This window comes from Carlito syrichta, unplaced genomic scaffold, assembly GCF_000164805.1.
Source record: "Carlito syrichta isolate Samal-C Ts95f unplaced genomic scaffold, Tarsius_syrichta-2.0.1 Scaffold308488, whole genome shotgun sequence".
Classification (NCBI taxonomy): Eukaryota; Metazoa; Chordata; class Mammalia; order Primates; family Tarsiidae; genus Carlito; species Carlito syrichta.
Genome location: NW_007252584.1, coordinates 546,682 through 573,435, shown reverse-complemented (window position 1 = coordinate 573,435; position 26,754 = coordinate 546,682). Strand labels below are relative to the sequence as shown.

At 37.1% G+C, this 26,754-nt stretch overlaps 1 protein-coding gene across 1 annotated transcript in view; it reads left to right on the top strand.

Annotated features, from left to right (window-relative positions):
• The window catches only part of CDKL5 (cyclin dependent kinase like 5), a 113,535-nt gene that overhangs the window by 41,992 nt on the left and 44,789 nt on the right, over positions 1-26,754 (top strand). Inside the window, exons 3-6 of the mRNA XM_008065469.1 lie at positions 8,131-8,176; positions 18,822-18,958; positions 23,615-23,735; positions 25,656-25,715. Of these exons, the coding sequence (XP_008063660.1) occupies positions 8,131-8,176; positions 18,822-18,958; positions 23,615-23,735; positions 25,656-25,715 (364 nt within the window). The remainder of the gene's footprint in view (positions 1-8,130; positions 8,177-18,821; positions 18,959-23,614; positions 23,736-25,655; positions 25,716-26,754) is intronic.

Sequence of the window (26,754 nt, the reverse complement as noted above, 5' to 3'; positions counted from 1 at the left end):
CTCATTAAAACTCAGTATCCTCATCTGTAAAATGGGCATGATAAGATCCTCCTCAGAGTGATGATTTGAGTATTAAATGAGATAATCCATGGGATGCACTTAGTGTGGGCCTACCATTATTTATAGGTACTTAAAAATAATAACCTATAATAAAGCTTACATTTTCAGATGCCTTACCAATTTATAAAGTAATTGTTTCTATGTTTTTTTGTAGAGTTTTGCTTCTGCTGAAGGAGCATGTCAGTGTGTGAAAGCAGTTAGATAGTTGGGACATTTGCATGTAAAACATCAACAGACATATTTAAACTTTTTTAGTTATCAAGTTGTATTCCCTGCTATTTAAATGAAGAAATAATGAATTTCTCCCAAAGAAGGACTTCCTCAAAGCAATTAGAGAATGAATTGTACACTACAGTCAGACTTCCACATCCACAGATTCAACCAATGGAGAGACTGAAAATGTTCAGTAAAGCAGAAAACAATTTAAAGATGCAACAATAAAAGTAATAAAAAGAAATAATACAGTATAACCACTATTTGCATAGCATTGACATTGCATTAGGTATTATAAGTAATCTAGAGGCGATTTAAAGTATACAAGAGGATGTGTGTAGGTTATATGAAAATACAACACTGTTTTATACCAGGGACGTAAGCACTCACAGATTTTGGTATGCTTGGTGCTCTGAACCAGTCCCCTGTGGGATTCTGAGGGATGACTGTTACAACCCTTGAAATGGCTTAATTTGTGAGTGGTAAAATAAAATAGAATCAACATTTAGTTCTGTTCAGTTTCATGATACATGTTGAATATTTTAACTGAGAGAACAAAACATTTAAAAAACAATGACTCCTCTTCCTTATAACAGTGCATGGTCAGTTTAAAGAAGTCACTGTTCTGGAGCATAATTAAGTTACATAACTATATTTTTAAATAAATTAGTAAATTTTGTGACTGTTAATACCAATTAGTTGCTTTGCCAGATTCTTAAGTAAGGAACAGTTAATACTGGGAATAAAACAGACCTGAAACTTTAGATAATCAGTAAGAAGAGTGTGTTTATGGTTACAAATGTCTCTTTCCAATATGGTTGTTTAGTGATTGAAACTACAGGAAGAACTGTAGGCCCTCCAGATATTTATATTTGTTACTACTTACAACATTTTATTCTTTTTCTGATTTTTTTTTTCAGCTGAGGAAGTATATTCTGGAAAATGTTAGATGCCTTGATATAGTTTGTTCACTCATGGAGATAGTAGTACAACTCAGGAAACTTTAAAAGTTGCCTATCTTCCAAAGTGTATGACGTAATTCTAATTTTGAGGTAGAATTAAGGATGGGGCATGAACTTATTATTAATGGATTACTGATATTTTATCACATTCTTAGTTTATTGCTTAAAATGTTAGCTTTTAACTGCCTCATCATTTAAACAAAGTAAGACACTGAAACAAGTAGCAAACTATGTCTGTCTTGCTAACTACAGCTGGTGACATTCTGTTGCAGACGTTGTGGGGGCAATGGTATGCTTTTGTGAATAAATTAAATTCAAAACACAAGTTTTTCAGTTATTTTTCATATATTTTTCTTCTTTGTCTACACTTATATATAGCATCTCAGGGTGGTGGCAGAACAAGTGATAAAGCTTGATGTATTACCTCCTACCTCTCCATTAAATACCCATGAAGATATTTAAAAACAAAACCAGAAACTCGTAACAGTTCTGCAAATTAAGAAACTAAACATCGAAGATTATCAGCAAAGTCCAGGGAGAGTTTATTTCATTAGCAGGAATTGATTGAAAGCATAATCTTGAACATTGTGCTATTTATGCTATTTTATGGACCCATATTGGGCAAAATATATCCTAGGGAGTAGGAAAAGTCTTGGATTCATGCTCACAGGGGCTGAAAACCAAGCAGCCATCTCACTGAGGTAACTGTAATCTGACCCTCCTGGAGTTCTCAGTCCTTCACTAACCCATGTTAGCATCTGTGTTTCCAGAACTTTTCAGAGACTGAAACACCCTAGATACAGTAAGGCAAGAAGTAAAGAAGAATTGGAAGAAGATTGAAGCATCCTAGAGTCCCCCATGGAAAAGTATGGTGAAGGTAGAGGGGTGGGAGCAGGCCATGCTGGGAAACGTGGTCTCGATTGTGCTACGTGGTAAACAGCCAGTGGTGTGTGCTCCTCTGGCTTATTCAGAGAACCCTGCCCAGGCAGTTTAACCTCAGACCAGCCAACCCCGATGAGAAGGCTGTGTGCTAGTGATTAAGTTTTGAAATCAGGCTGGGGGTACATCAGTCTGCATTTGAAGTTCAGATGGCTGAAAAATTAAACTACCCTTTTTTCTGCCAAATGCCGGTCGTGGTGGATCTCTTTTCATCTTAGCAAGCATGAGTTTAAAAGGGGGTGGTGGTGGAGGAGAAAACACTGTGAAAGGACATGGGAAGATAACGAAAACATTGCTCTGAAGATTTAGAAGCAACATATGGTTCTGAAAATGACTTTTTTTGTAACATGCAGATGAAGTTAAGACATCTGCTTAGTCTCCTGAAAGAGAGCCAGGAGGATATGACCTCTAGAGAGAGAATAAGCTTAAAGAAGGTAAAAAAAAATGCAAAAGTTGGCTGAGATGAGGAAAGAAGATAGAGCTAAAATGGAGAAAGCAAAGAACAAAATTATGTAGCACTTTTGAATAATTCACTCATTAATTGTTCATTTATTAAACATGTATTGAACACCTACTATGTGCCTGCTGTTCTAGGTGCTAATGATGCAATAGTGAACAAAGCATAGTGAGCAGTTATGAAAGTCCAACCTAAAAGTTGTAACGTTTGTGGTGGAAAATGCTAGAAAAATAGGAGTAACTGTGATGTGAAGGAAAGCACAAACTCTAATTCACCTTTGGATGCTAAAGGCTTAACTCACAGTACACATTGGATAACAACTGAACATGGACTTCTTTCTCAAATAAGTCACAGACTCTATAAAAGACCTTTCTGAGAAGTGACCTTTGGCCGATTGCTTTATCTGCTTCTCATTGTTATTCTTCATAAAGCATGTTTGACTTCCCTGTCTAAAATTTCCTCAGTCTATCCTTTATCAAACACTAATCCCCTTCCCTAGTATATTTTTCTCCTTAGTATTGATCACCATGTAATATAGTATATATTCTACTTATCTCTTCACTGCTTTTCTCACTACAATATAAGTTGCATGAAGACACATATATGTTTCTATTTTGTTCACTGCTATATCCCTAGAACCTTATATAAAGCATTGCAAAAAAAAGAAAAGAAAAATAGAAGTAGAAACATTTAAGGTTGCTATAAGAAGACTCTTCTAATTTCATCAATGTCCAGGTAATACTTAAAAAATATACACATCCACAGACACTCTCTCACACACTCATCGAGATGTATTCTGATAATTTTAAATTTTTATTTCAAGGAAAAGGAAATTTATTTAGGTATAAAAAAAGTTGTCTACACTGAAACAAAAACCAAATTGGCTTCACATTTCTTTTCTACAATGCTAAATACCAGAGACCATCAGGTTATTGGTTTCTTATGTGATGTTAGTATACTTTATGTTGGAAAATGGCAGGCATTCTTTTTAGGCCCTTAACTTTCTTCTTCTTGGAAAAGTCTATTAGTATATGTATTTGGTTACAACAAGATACCTTACTCCAATCTGCTTTCAAGTTGCTTTACTAAGCATACAGACTACTGTATCTGTGATGTGAATGGCATTTTCTAGGACTTTACATTGCACATCAGTTTACAGGGACCTTGAAGAATGAAAGGTTGCCTTCCCAAGAATTCTGTGCCTGCCAAGTTGCCATACATGTATGAGAATGTTCAGATATGCAAAGACTTGGAAAAGAGGATACTTCTCAGAAAATCATCCAAAGATGCTCTTTAGCTGAGCAGAAAAATTAATGCAAATCAATCACTTTAAATATGTATGAACCATAGGAGAAAAGGGCTGATGGTAAACAATGAAGCCAATTGAATATATAAACAAATATAAATGAAATATAGTAGCTCATATGTATATAATTATAAATTAAATTTAACAGCCAAAGCCTATTCTCAAAAATGTATTTAACAAAATGGTATAAGAGGAATCATCTGTCTATACCACAGATTAATTTAAAACAGTTCAAAGTCACAGTAATTTAAATTGGTTCTGGCTTAAGAACAGATCAATAGCCTATACTAGACTAGGCTAGAGTGAACTAGAAAGCTCTGAAAGCAAATCTAGAATATATATGTAAGGATGATAAGATATAACAAAGAACTAAACACTTATGGTAAAGGATATTGGGAAAATTGGTTCAACATTTAGAAATTATGTAAATCTAGATTCCCTTAGCATTTTGTATATTAGATAAATTGCAAGTAGATAGAAATGTAAGAAAATAAATCATTAAAATATAGACATGCATAAATGCGAGTGAATATTAACCATACTCAGGCTAAGTAAGGACTTTGAGTACAAAAGCAGTGAACATAATTACAAAGGCCCATATCAATACATTTGACTGTGCAATAATTTATATTCAACAACAGCAAAACCCTAAGTAGTTCAGTGATCACAACAACATGGGAAAGATATTTGTAACAGAATTTGGCAATAAGTTCTTATCCATGAATCAGTAAGAAAAATACTAATCCTAGTGGGTCTCATTTCACTTATCAGTTGATAGAAGAAAACTTCTGTAATCTCATTGAATTTTAAAGATTTTTTAAATGATTATATTTTGTCCTGGCAATATATGATACTCTTGTATTGTATATTCTCATACACTGCAGAAGGAAACTGTGACATGATATATTTTTTTATGTCGGTTTGGCAGCATGTATTAGGAGCCTTTAACATTCATACCCTTTGAACCTTTCATTTCACTTATAGATGTTGAAGTATGTTCAATGATAGACTGGTTAAATAGCCACCATTAAAAATGGTGGGGCTTGTGGCTCAGCCTGTAATCCCAGCACTTTGGGAGGCTGAGGTGAGTGGATTTCCTGAGCCTGCAGGTTCGAGACCAGCACGGGCAACTTGGCAAGAGTTCGTCTCTACAATAAATCAAAAATTAACCGGGTGTGGTAGTGCACGCCTGCAGTTCTGGCTACTTAGAAGGCTGAAATGGAAGGATCACTGGAGCCCAGCAGGTCGATGCTGGGGTGACCATGTGAATGCCACTGTACTCTAGCCTGGGTGACAGAGTAAGACTCCAACCCCCCCCCCCAAGAAAGGTAGTTTTAAAAATCATATAATGACAGATAAAAATGTTGCTTATATAATGTCAAATGCAATAAGCAACTTGGATGGATTTAGAATCTACAATACTCTAGTGATCTATCACAGAAACAAAGAACAGAGTACCACATGTTCTCACTCATAAGCAGACCCTGAACATTTACCATAATAATATAAGAAAGGAATCGCCAGTAGTGGGATACTGCCAGAGTGGTGCGGGGCACAACATCAATAAGGGTACTTGATCTCAAACCAGGCAAAGTGGGGCCCAGAGGGAGGCCCAGACTTTACCTGTACAGTGTCCATTTGTATACCTAATCCTGAGTTGTACCCTATGTCTTTAAAATAAGAAAAAAAAAAGCAGTATTTGATAAGATATGGAATGTTAGTATTCCAATTTGAGAAAAATTTACTGGAAGAAAATATGCCAGAATGTTAGCAAGGGTTAATAATTTTTTATGTCTTGTTATACTCTTTTTATATCCTTTATATTATTTTTGTATTTCTATAATGAGTTTGTATTATTTTTATAAGCAGTTTGAATGCAAGTGAAATGTTAAACTTCTTTCCAGCATCTTCTCTTAATTGCATGTGCTTTCCACTAAACATTGAATTGGTTTTATGTGGGAAACTGTTTGACTTCATTCTTTAAGTAAATACATAAATCATATTGAGAGACAAAAGGGGGGTAGAGAGTGTTGGAAAAAGATTTCCATGGTATTGTTGAAAGGATACAAAAATAATAATTTTATTTTTGTCACCTGTTTTACACAGAAAACTCTATTTATGAGATACTAGAAAAATAGCTAATCTCTTTAAGATGGTATAAGTGTGCTAGTTATAGATTTAAATTTGTTGTCATGTCAGTAGACAGTTTTGAACTGAGTAAGATCTTTTATAAAATCTGACAAAGTTTTAACACTTAGGATACAATAAAGTGAATGTATGTGGGACTCTTTTCAGTTAGAGTGGAATATAGAATGGAACACTGGAACAATGTTCATTTGAAATGTGAACAATTTTACTCTCTTCCTGGAAGCACGTCATGCTACCCCTTTCTTTGTGCTGTGAGCAAAGCAAGAGAAAGTTCCTGGTAGAGTTTTTTCTTTCAGTTATTCTGTTTTTTGGTTGCCTCAGAGCCACTTCAAAACGAGCAGAGTAAGAAAATGATAGCAGTGTATTATGAGAGAGTAGCATATATAGAATAATCACCCTTGTACTACCTGGGCTAATATTCTGGGTGATAATCGCCTACATCATTTGGAATTGGCAGTTCTTTCTTCTCAATAATAAAGCAGTTACAACATCAGAAAGTACCTGAAAGACTGCTTTCTTTAAGTCAGAGGAGTCACTAATGTACAAATAAGTTGTATCCTAAAAGTTGTCTGTACCCTACAATTCTATCTATTCCTCCATTAAAAACAAAATCATAAACATATAAGATGTATCTTTTTTCTCAATAGTTGATAACACTTTTCACATAATTTTTTTCCTATAACACAAATATGAAAGCTGATATTTTACTGATGGGCAGATGGTAAACAGAAAGTGTTTGATGTACAGTTAGGACTCAGAGTTTGTCTTTTAGTATAAAGATTAAGATTGTCTTTTTCTTCCCTCCCTCTTCCCTTTGTTTACGAAAAGGACTTAGGAGAAAAGCTTATACTTTTAATAAGTTAATGATTTGTACCCTGTTGGTTATTGCCCGGTATTGTGTCCAATTATAAAGTCTTTGTTTTGATGCAAGGACAATGCTTTATTAAAAGATTGTATCTGTAAGTGTACCCACTTAGAGTAAAAGAAGAGCATGTTTGAGTCATTCAGAAGACTTCATCTGACAGGCTGGCTTTGAAGAATTTGTAGTAATTATTTTTCCAGAAACTTTTAAATTCCTTTTGTAGACCACATTTTTTTTTTAAAATCTGGGTCTCACTCTGTCACCTAGGCTAGAGTGGCATGATCAAGGCTCACTGCGGCTTTGACCTTCTGGGCTTCAGGTGGTCCTTCTGTTTCAGCGTCCCAAGTACTTGGGACTATAGGTACATGCCACAATGACTGGCTAATTTTTAAATTTTTTGTAGCGACAGGGTCTTTCTATGTTGCCCAGACTGGTCTCGAACTCCTGAACTCAAGTGATCCTCTTGCCTCGGTCTCCCAAAATGTTGGAATTACAGGCATAGCCAATGCACCTGACCATAATTTAGTGGTACTTAGTTCTTAGCATTTCCATTTCCTTTCCAGCCCTTATTTTCTTCTCCCCAACCAAAAACAAAACAACAAAAGATTTTTATATTTTAGTTTAAAATAGGATTCTCTCTACTACTTCTGTTCAAAAGAGATAAATACTGGTAGAGACAAGGTAATGATTGGTAACTGGGGATAGAATGTTTATCTCACTTTGTATTTGCAATGACCATCAAAAGGGAAGAGCTGGTGAAAACTAGATATGTTAGAAAAAGGCAAGTGACTTGGAGAGGTGTTCTGCTACCAGCAACTACTATATATTGTGGAGGCCTTTTCTTGGTCTTAGAAGCCCAATTAAAATGTGTTTTATACCACTCATCCTGGCACTTTTGAGTAACCTCAAGACATTGTCACTTCTGATTTATCATTTATCCATATTATATCACCATATCTGTTCTTTGCTCCCCACCCCTCCCCTTTCTTTCTTTCCTTGACAAATGTCTACAAGGTAGTAAGAAAGAATTTTGAAACCAAGAAATGAGGGGGTGGTAGGATGATCTGTTTTTTGCTCTCTGGGTTCTTGCTACTCTGTCCTAGGAGATATCCTCAGGCAATTGGGATCCCCAATTGGAAAAATACTGGAGAATGACTTTCCTTTTGCCTCTTTTCCTTTGCAGGAAACACATGAAATTGTGGCGATCAAGAAATTCAAGGACAGTGAAGGTATATATACATACATATATATTTTTTCTTCTGTATAAGTTTTTATAAATAGAGTGTGGAAGAGGTGGTATCTAGCTGCTTAGATCCTGTCTGTTCCTGAGATTTTAAAGTCACAGTCTCAGAAAATGAATATAACTTATTTCTTACCATACTTTGCTTTGAAACTTTTGGTTCCTTCTATGTGAATCTTCTAAGATCTCATGATATTAGAAAATTCATCTTATATTTTAAGGTACAGTCATCATTGGAAATCTATCGTGTTATCTATCCTGTTTCTAAATATTGTTAAAATAAAAAATTGATCTGAAGTAAATACTTCTATGGGTTCATATAAGTAGCAAGTACTGTGTAAAAGGTTTCAATATTGGTTACTGTGATCCTTGGCTCCTAGTAAGAGTTAGAAATACAAGGATAAGTGGTAGACAGTATTGAGGGACTGTTTTTATATTTAGAATAACTCATTGGGAGAATAAAAGCTTTTCAGGAAGAAATACCCTACTTGGAAGCCTTCTTCCCACTTCTAGACCATTTCCCACAGAGTATTAAAATTACCCTATGCTAGGCAAGAAAGTTTAAAACAAAGCATTTCGGTATTTGTTCGTTTTAAGATCCAGACTGTTGGCCATCCAATGATAGCCAAGTAGAGAAACTGACCACAAAAATACACGTGGACCTTAAGGAACTTTGGGCAACATTTTTTCAAACTTTTTTGGATAGTGACTCACAGTAGAAATATATTTTATATTCTAACCCAGTGTCTACACACATGCTCAACTATATGTAACTGATATAAAAGTATCACATTTATTATATGAATGTAAGGTTCTCTACTTTCTGTTCTCTCCTGTTCACATACATTTATATAAATGCCTATTGTGGCATCAAGTAGATTTATTTCACCTCTAATGCGCCACAGCCTACCATTTGAAAAACAGTGGTCTCACAGTAAAGGGTATCAATATAGCATCAGCCTTGATATCTAATCAGAGGTATGGAAATAGCAGTCATAGCGTACCTTCATCGGCACACATTTACTAAGTAGTGCAAGACACTAGCTTCTATATTTATGAACAGTTTCATCACCCTTACCTCAGAGACTCAGCAAACATTAAATAACAGAAAGGACTTGCTAACAAAAAAGTCCCAGGACAGATACAGTAGTATTTGATGTCATCTATCTCTGATGTGCTGGTTATATGGAACACGCATATCAGCTAGGAACTTTAGCAGCTATTGTGTGGATAGCCTTAAAGGGAAGGCAAATGGTAAATGCTTTTTGCTTGTTCTGGGGGAAAAATTACATCAAATGGTATACTTGTGGTCTAACAGTAAGCAGTAACCCCAGGCCAACCCACTATGAAACCATTGGAAATGAGCTCTTTTTTTTTGGGGGGGGGGATTGGAGTCTCACTCTGTTGCCCAGACTGGAGTGCAGTGGCTGCTCGCAGCCACTGCAGCCTCGACCCACTGGGCTCTGGCAATCCTTCTGCCTCAGCCTTCCGAGTAGCCAGAATTACAGGCACGCACTACCACACCCAGCTGATTTTTTGATTTATGGTAGAGATGAGATCTCACCATGTTGCCCAGGCGGGTCTCGAACCCGCGGGCTCAGGCAATCCACTCACCTCAGCCTCCCAAAGCGCAGGATTACAGGCTGAGCCACCAAGCCCGGCGGAAATGAGCTCTTTGAGCAGTGATTTTGGGCTAACGTCAGGTGGCCAAGAGACAAATGGATGATCTCCTAAAAAGAATGGTTGCAATAGCAGATCAAAGCACAACCTGTACATGGTATAAAGACTACTGACTGTGTATTCATCTTGCAGGGTACATTGAAAAGCATCATTTACCACCAAAAATAATAGCTGTCATTAAGTTTTTAAAAAGGAGTGCAATCTAGGCCATGTATACCATTGCTTTTTTAAAAAAACTAAATACCATAGTCCTAGTCTTTACAATCTCTATCCTATGCATACCAATTATTATATAATTAGCTTCAATTATATGATGTATTTTTACCTGTTTTAAGATACCTTCAGGGTGGCAATCAATAGTATATCCATTGAAATTATTTGAGCACTAAACCAGGTGCTATAAGAGCTGTGAAGATAACTTAGGTGTGGATACTTCCAAGAAGCTTATGACTTAGTAGAATTAAGACTTGTAAATAAGTAACAATAAAATGGAGTAGAATATCATGCCTGAGTGCAGACATGGAACCTGGATCATTTTGAGGTGAGAGAGATTGTTTTTAGCTGTGGCATTCAAGAGGGCATGCATTGTCTAAACATGGGAAACATTTGATCTGCTCTTGTTTCATTGAGCCAACAAAACATGAATCTGCTCTCCCTTCATCTCTGCCAGACCATTATCATTCACCATTCCTCACAGGCATGTCGCCTTATCACCCACCCTGCCCTGTCAATGCACATCTATGTACGCCTATACATACTTCTAGAGGGACACTTCCAAAATATTTCTATGATAGAATCTGAATATATATCCAATTATTCATCCTATTATAGACCCACTTTCCTACTGTTTACAATTCTCTCTGGGAGATCTAGTACTCTTTTTCCTGCCTTTACCTTTTTCTTCCTGCTGGGGTAGTGTCCTGCTTAATGGAAAGAAAGGAGGATACGTGTGTGGTGAACAACCCTTTTGGAGTGTAAAGTGTACATAGATAGTCTCATGCAGCTGAGGGTGCCCATTCAACCCCTATATAAACCATTTAATTCCCAATTGGTTTATTATCATAAATTTCAACCAGTTATAATAAAAATAGTACCATGATAACATTGCCCTTATTGTCATGTAGCTCTTATTAATCTGTTATTAGTTACTCTCAAAATATTCTTTTGTTATTATAATAGTGATTATTCCCAATCTAATGTTTTAATTATTTGTGAAGATAATGAAGTAATCCTATAAAAACTTTGTTAAAATGAAAGGGGATCTGTACTTGGTCTGATCCATGTTCAAGCTAATCCAGTACAGATGTTTCTTGACTTATGATGGGCCTACATCCTAATAAAACCTACATAAGTTGAAAATATCTTAAGTCAAAAATGTATTTAATACACCAACCTACTGAACAGCATAGCTTAGCCTAACCTATCTTAAACGTGCTCAGGACACTTCCATTAGCCTACAATTGGGCAAAATCATCTAATATAAAGCCTATTTTATAATAAAATGTTGAATATCTCATGTAGTTTATTGAATACTTTACTGAAAGTAAAAGCAGAATGGTTGTATGGGTACCCAAAGTCCAGTTTCCACTTGAAGTACAGTTTCTCCCGAATGTGTATAGCTTTCACACCATCATAAAGTAAAAAAATTGTAAGTCAAACCATTGTAAGTAGGGGACTGTCTTGTCTGTATTCTCCACTTATGGTATCAAGAGATATTTTGTGGGAGTATATATTACCTTCTGGTAGCTTTAAAAGATTATGCTAATATTCTCCTTTCTTGTTAAATTCATATGTATCCACAATTTTGTGTATAATGTTTTTGAAACTACATTTTAAGGTAGACCACAATTTAGTTCAAGAGGTCCTTATTATCCCAGGATAATAAATTACTATTTAAAATGGGAACCAAAAGTTTATAGAGAATAAAAGTTGGTAAAATGAAACTAATATTATGAAAATAAATTTATAGTTAACACAATTCAGGTTATAATACCAACTAATGTGCTATTACTTAGAAGAAAGAATCAAGTGTTACCTTTTTGGAAGGAGGAACAATTTTTACAGTAAAATTGTAGGCTAGGCCAATGAACAACTTTACACTAAAAAGAGGGTTATTAAAAAATATACAGAAGGGCTGGGAATGATGGCTTACACCTGTAATCCGAGCACTTTGGGGGGGTCTGGGCAGGAGAATTACTAGAGCCTAGGAGTTTAAGACCAGCCTGGGCAATATTGTGAGACCTCGTCTCTACCAAAAAGAAAAAAAAAAATTGTCCAGGGGTTGTGGTACACAACTGTAGTTCCAGCTACTCAGGAGGCTGAGGCAGGAGGATTGCCTGAGCTCAGGAGGTCGAGGCTGTGGTGAGCAGTGATCATGCTACTGCACTCCAGCCTGGGCAAAAGAGGGGGACCCTTACTCAAAATAAATAAATAAAAGACTTTGTCAGTTTTCTCTTTGTTTTTTTTTATACTCCTGTCTTTCTGTCTTCATCTTTTTCAGGTCCTTATTCTCCAGTTGTTAACTGATATAATTCTATCAGATCACTTATTAGCATCTTTGCCTGTGATTCTTCCCGAAAACTTTGACATCCTAAGTTAGGCATCAAAAAGGAGATAAACAGGAGATAAAGAGAAGAATGTTTGAGGGATGACAGTTTTTCGAGATTACTTCACTACTTAATTTTTTCTTGTTTTGATGACTTTTGCTTCTTGATACTTAATCATAAATTTGGAATATCAGTTAAAGAATTTTTTTTTTTTTTTTAAGCCGGGCTCAGTGGCTCAGCCTGTAATCCCGCACCTTTGAGAGGCTGAGGTGAGTGGATTGCCTAGGCCCGCGGGTTCGAGACCTACCTGGACAGTGAGACCTCATCTCTACAATAAATCAAAAAATCAGCCGGGCGTGGTAGTGCATGCCTGTAATTCTGGCTACTCAGAAGGCTGAGGCAGAAGGTTCGCCGGAGCCCAGCAGGCCGAGGTGCCTATCATGTACAATGAGATATGCTATTTGAATGAGAATTTTCTATCACTATTGAATTATCATTCTCACACATACATGTACAAGTTTCTGATCTTAATTTATTAAATAATCCAAAGGTACCAATTTAGACTACATAGTTTTGAATCAGCAAACATTAAAAATATTGCCTGTTCAACCTTTAGGAGAACCTGCTGTCTAGATTTATTTTTTTTTTTTTTTGCAAACATTTTAATCATCTTTTACTTTTTGGACTTCCCATCTTTCCTTGAATATACAGATGATGGGATGGGAAGGGATCCTTTCTACTTGTCACTGGGTCTTGGTGCATAGCAAGCAGTCTGACTCCAGGGAACTGTGCAGCAGTCCTCATTTCAGATGGAATTTAGGTTTTATCTCTTTTTTTATATCAGATAGAATTGCTTGCATTTCATGTTCTGCTTATGTTTTCTACAGAGAATTATTTTTCTCTTGGAATGGACATATTTACCCTTCTTAATTATTGGAAACTGTTTAATTGATCATCTATTCTGTCCTCTAATTTATTTCATTCTTATTTTTACCCATACATCTGAAAGTTCTACTGATCTCTGTATCAGGGATACTCTGGTCTCCTGTTTTATATAATGGTACAAAATGAGAATTTATAATCTGAGCCCTTAAGTTCAAGAGCCTGACTTCTCTGTAAGAGAGGCCTTAAAACAAAATTCCAACTCCTGATTAAAGAAAGAATTTGATTAACTGAGCTTAAGCATTCTGCCAAGTCATGATTTTGCCACAGTTTCTTACCATATCCAAAGTGGATATCTTTCAGATTTCAGAGATTTTTCGAGGATTTGATGACCATTTTGTACCTTCCATCATTTAATAAATTTCTACTGTGCTTTTATCTGCTCTTCATCTCTGAAGATTAGAAAGTCTTCATCTTTTTTGGTGTATATAACAATAGCATCAGCATTCGAATCCCCTCAGCCACATTAATTGCCTTACTGTTGATGTTCCTTTTTCAATCAGGGCAACCAGACACAAGTATGGTAACCCCGTGGTTTTGAACAAGGATGGGTTGACTTTTCTTTTTCAGGATTTCTGTATAAAGGTCCATCTGGGGGAGGGGAGCTTCTTTGGCTATACAAAAACATCAGGTTTGTGATTTCATAAAGTAGGTTATAACTATTCCTGGATTTCTTTTCCAAGCCCACAGTTCTTTAAAAATAGAGTTACAATAGAGTTTCTGCTCTTTAGATTTTTCTCTTTTTATCACTTATCTTTGAATCTCCTTTGCTCTTCTTAATCTCCTATAAACTTTCTTTTTAAAAATTGTTCTCTTTTACTTTAGTGAATCGCTCTTGATTTTTAGGCGTATTAACTTGCCTTACTGGTAAGCTTAGAAGTAGGACAGCTTTGGGTTTGTTTCTACTTAATGTCTTTTTTCTGCCCTGCCATTTAGTCCTCACTCAGTGGGCTTTATATATATCTGCACGTAACATTGTCAGAGTTGATCATGTATTCAACTAGATCCCCTCAGTGGTAACTGATAGCAAGGTCAGTCAGCATGCACATAAGCAGGTATCGTGTGGAAGTATCGACTCTTAGACCTTCAGAATAAGCCAGTATAACCCCAGCCCCAATTTACATATGATAAACCCAAAGCCCAAAGTTGTACAGCTTGCATGTGATTAACTGCAGCTAAAATAAAGACCGAGGATCATCACTGAGTTTTTCTTCCACCCATAATATGCTACTTTGCCCCTCAGCTAAACAATAGCAGAGTAGTAGTACCTGAACCTGAATGTTGTGACTTATTTTCCAAAACTCACTGTATTGTACCATTCCACCTATGTCCCTGTATTCTGCTCAGACTATGAGGTAGACTATGAACTTTGGTTCACTCGCCCTAAGAAAGTTAGTTATCCTTTCTTAACTTGGTTCCTTCGTTTGTAAACCAGAGGACCTAGCCTAGATAAAGAATCTACAAGGATTATTTCAACTAGATGGCAGCGAATTTTGTGCTCATTTCAGTGGACTGTGCTACAACCTTTTCAAAACTGCCTCATGGAAGTACTTTGTTATTTTCTGAACCTTTGAAAAGTCTGTATAAGTGGAATGTGCCGTTCTTTTTTCCATTGTCTGATAATTCAGTGCCACAATTTTTATCATAAAGTTCAGGGCAGGCCAGGAACCTTAAAAGTACTTAGCAAAACAAAATTATAGAATGTACTAAGGAATGAAGAGTACACATTTTGCTTGCACATAGGGAATTCACTTCCTGCCTATTCCCATTCATTAGTGCTCAAGTGTTTACCTTAATTTTTAATACCTATGACTGGCATAAAGTAGAGAAGCTTTTATTTCCTTAAAAAAGATGTCAAATGAGGTTGTTTTGGCACTACATGCTAGGTGGTTTTGTGAGCTGCTTCTTGAAGAGTCATTTACTTTCTATAACCATTGTTAAGTGTAGTCAGTATAGATTTGGATACTGTGTATATAACAAAGTACCAAAGTTCCACGAGGTTTAGGCTTATAATGAGATTTTAATGAAGAGAAATCATAGATGATTATATTTGGAAAAGGCCATCGAATTTTTGGGAGGTAGAGGGCATTTATTTATTTTATTGATGAAAAGTTAAGTGGCTTACATGTCACGTGGTTAGTTGAGTCTAAAATCTGGATCTCCTTAGTCCCAGTCCAGTGTTCCTTCTATCCAAACCATTTTGATTCAACCATTCTGAGGTGGCTTTATCCATTAGCAAAGTGAAACTGCCACAAGTTGGTAATAATACAAAGCGCTTTTTTTTCAGTTGTTTTTCCAGTGCCAAGAATTCACCAGGCATTTGATTAGGGAAGATACATCAGCTGTATTTACTTAGCGACTGTGTTGCAACAATTATTTGTGCCCCACTCCAGCTTAGTTTATGGATGTTCTTAATGATTTTGTGTGTGTGTGTTGTGTGTGTGTGTGTGTTCGTGTTCTTGTCCCTGAGTACTGTCAGTTCTGGATCCTCCATGTTAAATAATCAACATATTGTAGAACACAACCAGAGGCAGAGGTGAATGGGGAAAGTAAAGGTGTCTTACTCCCTGACAAGCAGCCCCCTTCAAAGTTCTTGAGAGAGAAGATTGACAGCGCCGAACTGAAAACTGAGAGGGCAAAGTACCTATTTTTTGCCATCCCGTTGTTGCTTCCCCTTACATCTGAAGCAAGGAACAGCTAGCCATATATGAGCAAAGATTTCCTCATGGCCCCAGGTGAAGCATTCATGTAGGCAGAATTTGTTGATCACCTCTCTTTGGTTGGGTATATGCTGTTGAATGGAAGAACTTAGTCCTGTCCTCCAAGAGCTCTTAATTTAGCAGGGGTGGCTACACAGATGGTATGCCCGTAAGCAAACAAATATGTCAAGAACAATGGTGACAAGTCCTATAAAAGAACAGTCCAGAGTATTGTGCTAAGGAATAATGTAGATGGGGCCTACTTGCTTTAGTGGTGTAGGAAAGGCTCTGAGGGAGTGACATTTAAGCTAAAACCTGAGGGCGCCAGCCCTAGAAAGAGCATGGGTAGTAGACTGAGTGTTCTGGGCAGAAGGAACAAGTGGAAAGGCCCTAAGGGTGAAAAATATAGTTGGGAGCTACTTTGGTAACTGAAAGAATAAGGTGAGGGAGGGGGAGAGGGGCATGAAATAGGGACGGAAAGGCAGACAGGGATCAGGTCATAAGTCAACAGTGTGTACCGTCTCTTGTTGAATTAGTTTCTTATTAGATCATTTATTGAGATCTCTGGGTTATTCTATCTTTTAGAGATAGATGGTTTTTAGGTTGATTACCTCAACCTTGAGAGGAACTCAGAGGGGATATAAGAAGCAGGTTCCTGATCTACCCTCTCGAGGAAACTGGTGGTATTCCCTCGGCTTCAGCAGCTGGGCCTACCATAGCATTCTAACAGTCATGCTTCACTTCTCTGTCTCAGCCCCAGTTTGCAGAAGAGCTGGACCTTGTCCCCTCAAAATCCTCTAAGATACTTCAAGAAGTCCACTGATTGAATCTCAGACATTCCCTCACAGCCAGGTAGCATCCACTGTCATATTCCTTTCCCTGTCGGTACCCAGTTTCCAGTTGACCTCCCTGATGTAATCTGAGTTGGCTTACTGCTCATGCCACTGTCGGCCTTTACTGCTGCTGGTCTTTGTCTTCTGATAGGCAGTATCTCTCTCTCTGCTTTCCTAATCTGTGCTCCAGCATCCTCCAACAGCTTTCTGGCTGAAGTAAGATACTTCACGTACATAGCTAGTTCACAAAGACTTTATGCTTCCAGTTTGTTACAGATACACTGGTGCTAGCCCCTGCTTTTATTAGAGTCCCCTTCCCTCCCATTTTTGAGTCAGGGTCTCACTCTGTCCCTCAAGCTGGGGTGCAATAGCCCAATCACTATTATAGCTCATTGCAGCCTTGAACTCCTGGCCTCAAGTGATCCTCCCACCCTAGCCTCCCAAAGCACTGGAATTATAGGTGTGAGCTACTGCACCGGGACAGTCCCTTCTCTTTGTATTCAGTTTGAATGTGGGTTGGGAGAAGGGGCTGGGATAGAAAATAATCTGAGGACATCTTCCTGGCACTGCATTTAGAATCTTTCCTCTCCCTCTGGACTCCATACAACCTTTTTTCCTCTTGTGTACCTTGATTAGAAAGCATGTCTTCCTAGAAGGCACATGAGTCTTCCTTGCTCCTATCTCCAAAACTCTGTTTTCTTCCCTGTCAGACTTGAAGACATGCTTGAACCTGAGGGTCACATAACTCTCAAGCTAGGATTCTTGGTCTTACCCAAAACCTTGGGACCAGATGTCTTTTAAGATTCATAACTTTTGGATCTTAGAATGGAAATATAGCATGTTACATAGCACCCAGTTATCAACTAGTATTTCTGTAGCACAATATGTGAATGTTCATATTAGATGGGATAAATAAAGGCTATAAAGTAATCTCATGTCAGTTCAGGTTTTGCCTCTAAGTAAATTTACCACAAACTTAGAAAAACCTTTCTGTTTTTAGACTGGTTTTTGGATTTTGGAATTATAGATGAGGAATTATGACCCTGTATCCTGGTACATACATATAACATATACCATATGCCACGGTAATATGGTAGTTAGAATTTCCCAGCTCCCTCTAAAGCTATCATTTAAAAAACTCATTTAAAATAAAATGTTATCCTCCCTACTCCCCTGCCAATTGATTCGTTAGAGTTAATGTAACTTCTGTCCTTCCTCCATGACTGTGGAGGTTATCATGAGTGAAGTTGATGGTATGGAAGAGGGTATGTTGGTGCAGTGTAAATTCTTCATCTCGAACAGCTACACCATCTGGGATGGACAGATGGACATGCCACAGGAGGACAGCAGGAACCTACAGCAGCTGCTGTTCAGAGAGAAGATCAGATACTCTTAGAATTCCCTGCAACTTGGCTAGGAGCTGCATCACAGATGCCTGGTGCATGACCTCTGCTCACTGAGGTGACTCAACTGCAGCCTGAAGAATAAAATGTTCTTTTAAGCCAAAACTTCAGGCCAGCCTTAAAAATATCAACTACGACAGATGCTGGTTGCATAGAGGTGCCTCTGCACACTGATATGTTTGATTCTTTATGACTCTTTTAAATTTCTCCTTGCCTAGAGTAGAGTGTTAGAGTTAAATGACAACAGATTCGTGTTGTATTTGTGTTTGTTTTTACACATAAACTTAGCAATAAAAGAAGTATAAGAAAATATAAGCAGAAAATCAAGTTTGTGCTGCTCAAGTAAACCTTTTCCTCTTTAATTTTCTTATTCTTGATCCTTTCAACAGGAAAATATGCTATTTAATATCCCATTCTTGGACTTCTTATGCATAAGTACTCAGAGTGGAAGGTGAAGTTGGAATGTTTTCAGTGTTCCAGAATTCTTTGAAAGCTTTAGTTTTATTCTCTTTACCATTGTTTACATTCTAGAAAATGAAGAAGTCAAGGAAACGACTTTGCGAGAGCTTAAAATGCTTCGTACTCTCAAGCAGGAAAACATTGTGGAGCTGAAGGAAGCCTTTCGTCGAAGGGGGAAATTGTACTTGGTTTTTGAGTATGTTGAAAAAGTAAGTCATTAATTGCCAGCGTGGAGATTTGCCTGAATCTTTTATTTAGGACTGTTTCTGACATTATTGAAGAAAGTCCTATTATCTAGTGTAACTTATCAATGTACTCATAATCTGAGGACTTTAAATGAAAGTATTATTCATAATCATTAGAAGTTCTGAAAAATATTTAAGAATTTTGTACAGTTTAACTATACAGAGATAATCTTAAGTTTAAGCAATATACTGATTTGGCCTCTGAAGTCTTAAATTCTATGTCCAACAAGTAATTTTTAGACATGATTTGTCTTAATTAAACCTAAACCAGGACTCTGAGGGAGAAATGGGTGAATTGACAGTGATGGTACAGGCTGGTAGAGGATGTGTAAGACATCATGCAAGCATAGGCTGGTATCTGAGTCAGACTTAGCGTGGTGAATGAGCAGCCTCATGAAGCTGCCTTTGTGAACTGTCAGTGCTTTGGCTTTATTTGAGGGAAGCTTAAGGCTGTAGATGAGACCACAAGTAAGGGACTGGAAATACGGGGAAAGGAAGAAAAGCGTTCATTTTTTGAGTTGTCTACACACTTGCCTTAGTACTTTTTAAAAATGGTCAACTTGTTACTGACAATTTTAATGACATGACCTAAGGGCAAATGTATGTTACAGTAATCAATAATGTGTGCATAGGAATTTCTAGAGAGCAACTGACCTACAACAATTGGTTACGATCAAGAACTTAAACAAATAAGCACCCTGACAATAGTAGAAGACATTGGTGCCATTTTCCTTGATGAGTAAATAGGTGGTTCCTGCAGATTCCTATGCTATCTAAAGAAGATTGAAATGGGAGAGTTTTATGTTTATTGTAAGGCCATGCCCAGGTGCTGGCTATACCATAAATGACAGAGCATCATTATTTTCATTACCAAATGTAAAGCAGTTTGCCAAGATGACAGACCAACCAGTAATGTGTCTTTGAATTCATTCAGTCTTTACAAATTAGTTTTCTAAATATATATATAGTGTAATTTCATTACTAGAAAAACTTGAAAAATTACTAGAAGGCTCTTTGCAGTTTTAAACTACTGCTTTTATGTTCCTTTCCCAAAATCTGTTTTAAGTTTCTTTTTCTGTGTCGATTTGGGTATTCCCCTAAGGTACCTTTTCTACCAAAGTAAAACTCAACGTTGATTTTTTTTAAGTTATTTTTTTTTAAAAAAAGGGATTGCTATACTAGGATCCGAGGGGAAATCAGATGCTCTTTATTTTTTTATTTTAATTTTTAAGAAATTTTAAGAGATGAGTTCTTACTGTGTTGTGTAAGCTGGAGTACAGTGGCTGTTCACAGGCACGATCATAGCTCACTGCAGCCTCAAACTCCTGGACTCAGCCTCCCGAGTATCTAGGACTACAGGCACATACCATCATGCCCGGCTGCTGTTTATTTTTTAGTTGTCACAAATCATCACCCAATTTGCAGTTTTCACTGCCAAATAATAACATTTTGACAGATCTATTTTAGTTTATCTTTTTTAAAATTTCTGTTCTACTTATGGTGATTGTTCATGATTAATGAAAATTTAGTATAACAAATAGAGAAATTACTTCTGTATATCTGTTTCCTCACTGGGAGAGGAAATATCTGTGGTCCCTCTGCTAATAAGTGGCAGAGCTGCTACCAGAACTCCAGTCTTCTGGCCCTCTCGCCTGAGATTCTTCCCCTGCCCCTGTGGTTCTTAGGTAGAAGATGACTTTCATACCTGCCCATTAATGGTGGTGCCGAAAAATTGACAGTGAGTATCAGGAGGGCAAGGAGAAAGATGCTCTAAGGGGTAGAGGTTTGGTAACAGAGACCCAGGATTACAGTGGCTTAAACAAAATAGAAGTTTCTTTTTCCTTCATGTACAAATGCAAAGGTAGGCAGTACAGGATTAGTATAGCATCTCTGCTCCACCACACCTGAGATGTGGCCCTTGTCCTTAAGATCAGGATAGAGTTCCAGCTGTCATATCCCATTGGTCCGGATATAGTTGCATGGCCACACTAACAGTGAGGTAGAAGGGAAATTGTGCTCTTTGTTCTAGACAGCTAAGCCACCACTTGAAAGTTGTATTCCTGAGGAGTAAAGGAAGAACGGATACTGGGGGACAGTATCTCTGCCCCTGAGGAATTTAGAGTGGAATATGAAATGAGATATACCATTTGTTTTCTATATTACAAAGCCCTCCTACTCTTCCTGTGCATTTGATACCTCCTACGCATCCATTATTTCAAAAAGACAATTAAAGTTAATCACGTTGGCTTACACTTGTAATCCCAGTTCTTTAGGCGGCCAAGGTAAGAGGATCATTTGAAGCCAGGAGTTCTAGACCAACCTGGGCAATATAGCAAGGCCCCAGCTCTACAACAGAATTTTTAAAAAAATTATTCAGGCGTAGTGTTAGACACCTGTAATCTCAGCTACTAGGGAGGCTGAGGTGGGAGGACTTCTTGAGCCCAGGAGTTTGAGACTGCAGAGAGCTATGATTGTGCCGCTGTATTCTGGCCTGGGAGATAGGGTCAAGGCCTTTTGTGTATTGTTCTTCTGATTGAAGGCAGTCACATTGCAAAATCCATATATATATATATATATATATATATATATATATATATATACATATATATGTTTATCACCACTAGCTCTCATCCCTTGCCAGTGTTTTATATTTGTCTCACTCACATTTGACTAGATGGCAATATTGTTTAGCAGCTTTCCTTTAGCTTTTCTAAAGTTTTCAACTTTTTCTTATAAAAAATAACTCCTTTAAAAATTATTATTTCATTGGTTTATATGATATTTAATTATATTAAAATAAGCACATCTGTTATAAATTGGTATGTGAATAAATGGAACTTATTCTTGACTGGTGGGAGCAAAATTGTGGGGCTTTATTAGAGCATGAAGTCTAACTTTTTGGTCTTAGGACTCCTTTATACCTGAAAAGTATTGAGACCCCAAGAGCTTTTTATTTATGTGTATTTTATCTATTAATGTTTTTCATATTAGAAGTCAAAACTGAGTAATACAAAAATATTTATTAATACATTTAAAAAAAGCAACAATAAGCTTATTACATGTTAACCTAAATAAGTTTGTATGTCACTTATTCTTTCAAGTAAAAAATGATGTTTCATAAAACACTAGTTCAGCTTGCATCTCAATCATCCCAGTGCTTTTCTTTAAGACAACCAGTTGTCCAGATGGCACATATGTATGCAGCAGAAGGGTTTTATTGGATTCTTCATTTTATCATGTAGATTCTTAAAAAGACATGTACTCAGCCAGGCTCGGTGGCTCAGCCTGTAATCCCGTGCCTTTGGGAGGCTGAGGTGAGTGGATTGCCTGAGCCCACAGGTTCGAGACCCGCCTGGGCAACTTGGCAAGACCTCATCTCTACAATAAATCAAAAACTAGCCGGGTGTGGTAGCACAGGCCTGTAGTTCCAGCTACTTGGAAGGCTGAGGCAGAAGGATCGCCAGAGCCCAGCAGGTCGAGGCTGCGGTGGCCGGGAGTGGCCACTGCACTCCAGGCAGGGCGACAGAGTAAGACTCCAAAAAAAAGACATGTACTCAAGTATTGAAATTTAGTAAAAGTAATATTTTTTACTGCTTCATCAAGGGCATCCTTAACTAAAACTGCTGGGTTTTTTGTTTTTTTCCTTTTTTTGACTTTAATTGGATTAAAAATTCATTACCTTGTTTCATGCTAAAGTAACAGCAGTTTTACTCATTGTTACTTTGTACAGTCAGTGTAAATGCCAACACAGTGAAAATGGCAAACATCTGAATGTTGTTATGAATATCGTTTTGACTTCATGGACCCTCTGCAAGGTCTGAAATCCCATAGATCCATAGGTCACACTTTGAAAACTTCTGTCTTGGATGGTTGCCTACAAGCAATAAGCTATAGATGTGCTGTGGGCCTTACTCGTGCTCTACAAAGGGAATGGAGATTGTTTGATTAATCTGGAAATCCAGTGGAGACTGACTAACTAGAGTTTCTACGTAATACAAAATTTTCATGAATTTTATTTAGATGAGATCAGGCACTTTCAGGGAGGTATGGCTGCAGAATTTTTGTTTAAAATGGTCTCTGACTCCAAACTAAGGTTTTTGAAATTATTTAGGATCTATGAGTTTTTACTTCAGCAGTATTCTCTAGACCACCCTTATTTTTGTACTATGCATATTGATCATTTCTCATCTTAGAGATCTTTTTCTTTTTTTCTTTTAAGAATATTACACAGATGTTCCAGAAATATTTTCATGGCTTGATTTTATTGCAACGTTCTATTGATGACTGTTTCCTCCCTTTATACATTACCATGTTATATATCTACTGTGTATTGCTTTTTCCTTCAAATTATTCAAAAATTATACCTGAAAAGCTTTAGGGGGAGTGAAAAGTACACAAAGTTATTATTTGTGGCAGCACTGGGTAGTAGTAAAAATGGGATTTCTCATAAAAGAAAGACTTGATTTAATGCAGTATCCTAATTCAACATGAGAAAAATTGTAGATGGAAAGCAAAGCACATGCTATGTATAGGATGGATTATCTGAGATGTTTTTTCAAATTGTTAATACTTAATTTATGGCCCTGCCTAATTTTGGAAATTAATGACTTTAATTTTTAGAATATGCTTGAATTGCTGGAAGAAATGCCAAATGGGGTTCCACCTGAAAAAGTAAAGAGCTATATCTACCAACTAATCAAAGCTATCCACTGGTGCCATAAGAATGATATAGTTCATAGAGGTGAGTTTGAGACTTTTGAAATGGAAAATATTAAAGAACATATTAAATAAAATTAACAAAATATTTCACATATTACTGTCTTAAGGATATTTCCATAAGCTTTGACATTTCCATTTAAATTAAGTGCATTTTGAAAGTACAATAGATAAGTCGTTTGCTCTCCAAATTGCCTTTTGTATCGCCAAAAGAATGGATTACAAATTTATTTGAATATTGTGGTGAAATCTCTTTGTATAACCAGATCTACTCTCAACGGTAGAAACGCCTACTGATATGAGAGAACTCAAAGGATGTGAACTTTGACGTGTTCTTTAGTTGGGGTGGGAGAGAGCAGAGGGTTGATCTTTAATGCTATTCAGTCCTGCTGGTAGATCAGGTAATGTGGAACAACTCTGAACCAGGCTTGATAGGTGGTCCCTAAGTCACTGGCCCCCATTGGCACTCATCTCATCCCCTCTTACACCAACAGTCTCCAGTATGTATTCTCACCTCCTGATTTTCCCTACGTGTTAGTGAAAAGTGCCTGTTGCCCGCAGTTTGCAGGTGTGATTAACCTTGTATAAAGGCCATAATTACACTCCCATAAGCTGTTTTGTTTTGTCTTTTACTACTATGAAGAAGGTGGTTTATAGCAATAAAAGGGAAATTACTTGCTCAGCATCATCTAGAACTCTATACCATTGATCTTCTGATAATCTTTCTTGCATTGTGGAGTTTTAAGGAGGAAGGCACAAATTGATACAATAATGAACTAAAAGATGTTTATCTGAAAATATTATAGTTTCCACTTTTTGTCTCTGAATTTATTAGATAAAAGAATGCTACATTTTAATTTACCTATACCGGCACACAAGGATCTCACTTTTAAAATAGTCTCACTGTAAGAATAGCTTGAAAGTATGGTCATTATGAAAAATGCCCCAACTTCTATTATTTTTAGAGAAAGTTTCTACTTCTCTTGCATTTGACTCTCATAGCAATTACCTTATCAAGGTTGTTGGTGGCATGGATAGCTCTCCAGGTTGATTGGACATGAAGTATCTAGTGTAATGATTCTAATAACAGTCTATACTACAGTTTGAGTATATTAATAAGGAGCTGAGCCAGCTGCATTTCCATCATGGCACTGTCATTTACTTAAGTGTGTAGTGAATTTGTGGTTGTGAATTCATGGTAAAAACAATGATTCTGAAGTCTACAGATTTCACTACCACTGCCCTTTCTCCATTTGCACCTCTACCATATGATGGGTACTATACTCTCAAAATAGAATTGTGAGAGGCTTCCCAAGGGGAGAACTCAACTGCATTTTCTGTGAATTTCTACTCAACTCCCATCACATCTTCAAAAGATCCATGGGAAAAAATTAGAAATCTTAACTTGACTCATCTAGTGTAGCTTCAACATTAGGCATTGATAATTGTGAACCACAAGAAAGAGATAAATTTAGAAATTACATGGAAAACCATAACAGAAAGCATATCTTATATTTTTCCTCCAGTAACTATAATGGTAGCTACTTATTCTCATATATATTTTTAAGGTATCTTGTGGGTATAGCTATTTTGTATTCTGTCTCCAAAGATTTTTATGATTAGCATTTTATGAAGTGATAATAGTTATTGAGATGTGTTGGCCTAGGTTTAATCATTCTTAAATTTCTTACAGAGATCTAATTATTTTTTTAAGATTTAAAGAGAAAAATTTGTTTTTGAAATTGTGGTGTGCATATTTCTCAAAAAGAAATTAATTGAAACGTTCATGTATCAGTATGAAATGAGTAATTCTTTTTGCTGCCACAGTTTTCTATTCAAATTACTGTAGATACTTATAATTAGATGCTGTTACAGTGATCTCACAGTGTCAATCAGAAGAATACAGATCATTTTTACTCATTGTTTTTTAATCTTGATACTCTAGATATAAAGCCAGAAAATCTTTTAATCAGCCACAATGATGTTCTGAAATTGTGCGACTTTGGTAAGTTAAAAAGAAATCAATTCCTGGTACTTACAGAATTAATTTGATATAACACATAGGTAGCATTTATAGGTATATTAAAAGTAATTTTTTATATTTTGACTTAAATTAGCAGGGCAACATTTTAATGGATTGTATGTTGAAAATAGATTGCTGAGCCGGGTTCGGTGGCTCAGCCTGTAATCCCACGCCTTTGGGAGGCTGAGGTGAGTGGATTGCCTGAGCCCGCGGGTTCGAGGCCCGCCTGGGCAGCGAGACCTCATCTCTACAATAAATCAAAAAATCAGCTGGGCGTGGTAGCGCATGCCTGTAATTCCGGCTACTCAGAAGGCTGAGGCGAAAGGATCGCCGGGGCCCAGCAGGTCGAGGCTGCGGTGGCCGGGAGCGGCCACTGCACTCCAGTCTGGGCAACAGAGTGAGACTCCAACTCAAAAAAAAAAAAAAAATAGATTGCTGGAAAAGTACTACACTCTTTTTGCTCTGCAGAATATTGTCTGCTAGTTTTTAAAAATTATCACACAGTATTTGTTCAATAAGAATTAATTCGGCCGGTCTCGGTGGCTCAGCCTGTAATCCCACGTTTTGGGAGGCTGAGGTGAGTGAATTGCTTGAGCCCGCAGGTTCGAGACCCGCCTGGGCAACTTGGCAAGACCTCGTGTCTACAATAAATCAAAAAATTAGCCGGGTGTGGTAGTGCGCACCTGTACTTCCACCTACTTGGAAGGCTGAGGCGGAAGGATCGCCGGAGCCCAGCAGGTCAAGGCTGCAGTGGCCGGGAGCGGCCACTGCACTCCAGTCTGGGCGACAGAGTGAGACTCCAACTCAAAAAAAAAAAAAAAAATTCAAGACAAATACATGCATGTCCATGTATTCATAAGCAGCACAGGTAATGATGCCACAAAAATAATTTTCTGGATGAATTATCTAAGGTTCTCTTTAAAACTGTTGATACCACTATGGCCTTCTGGTTTGAGCAGGATAAAAAGTACCTATTTTAAATGTTGATAGAAATTGTTCTAGATTTAATTATAAATGCTAA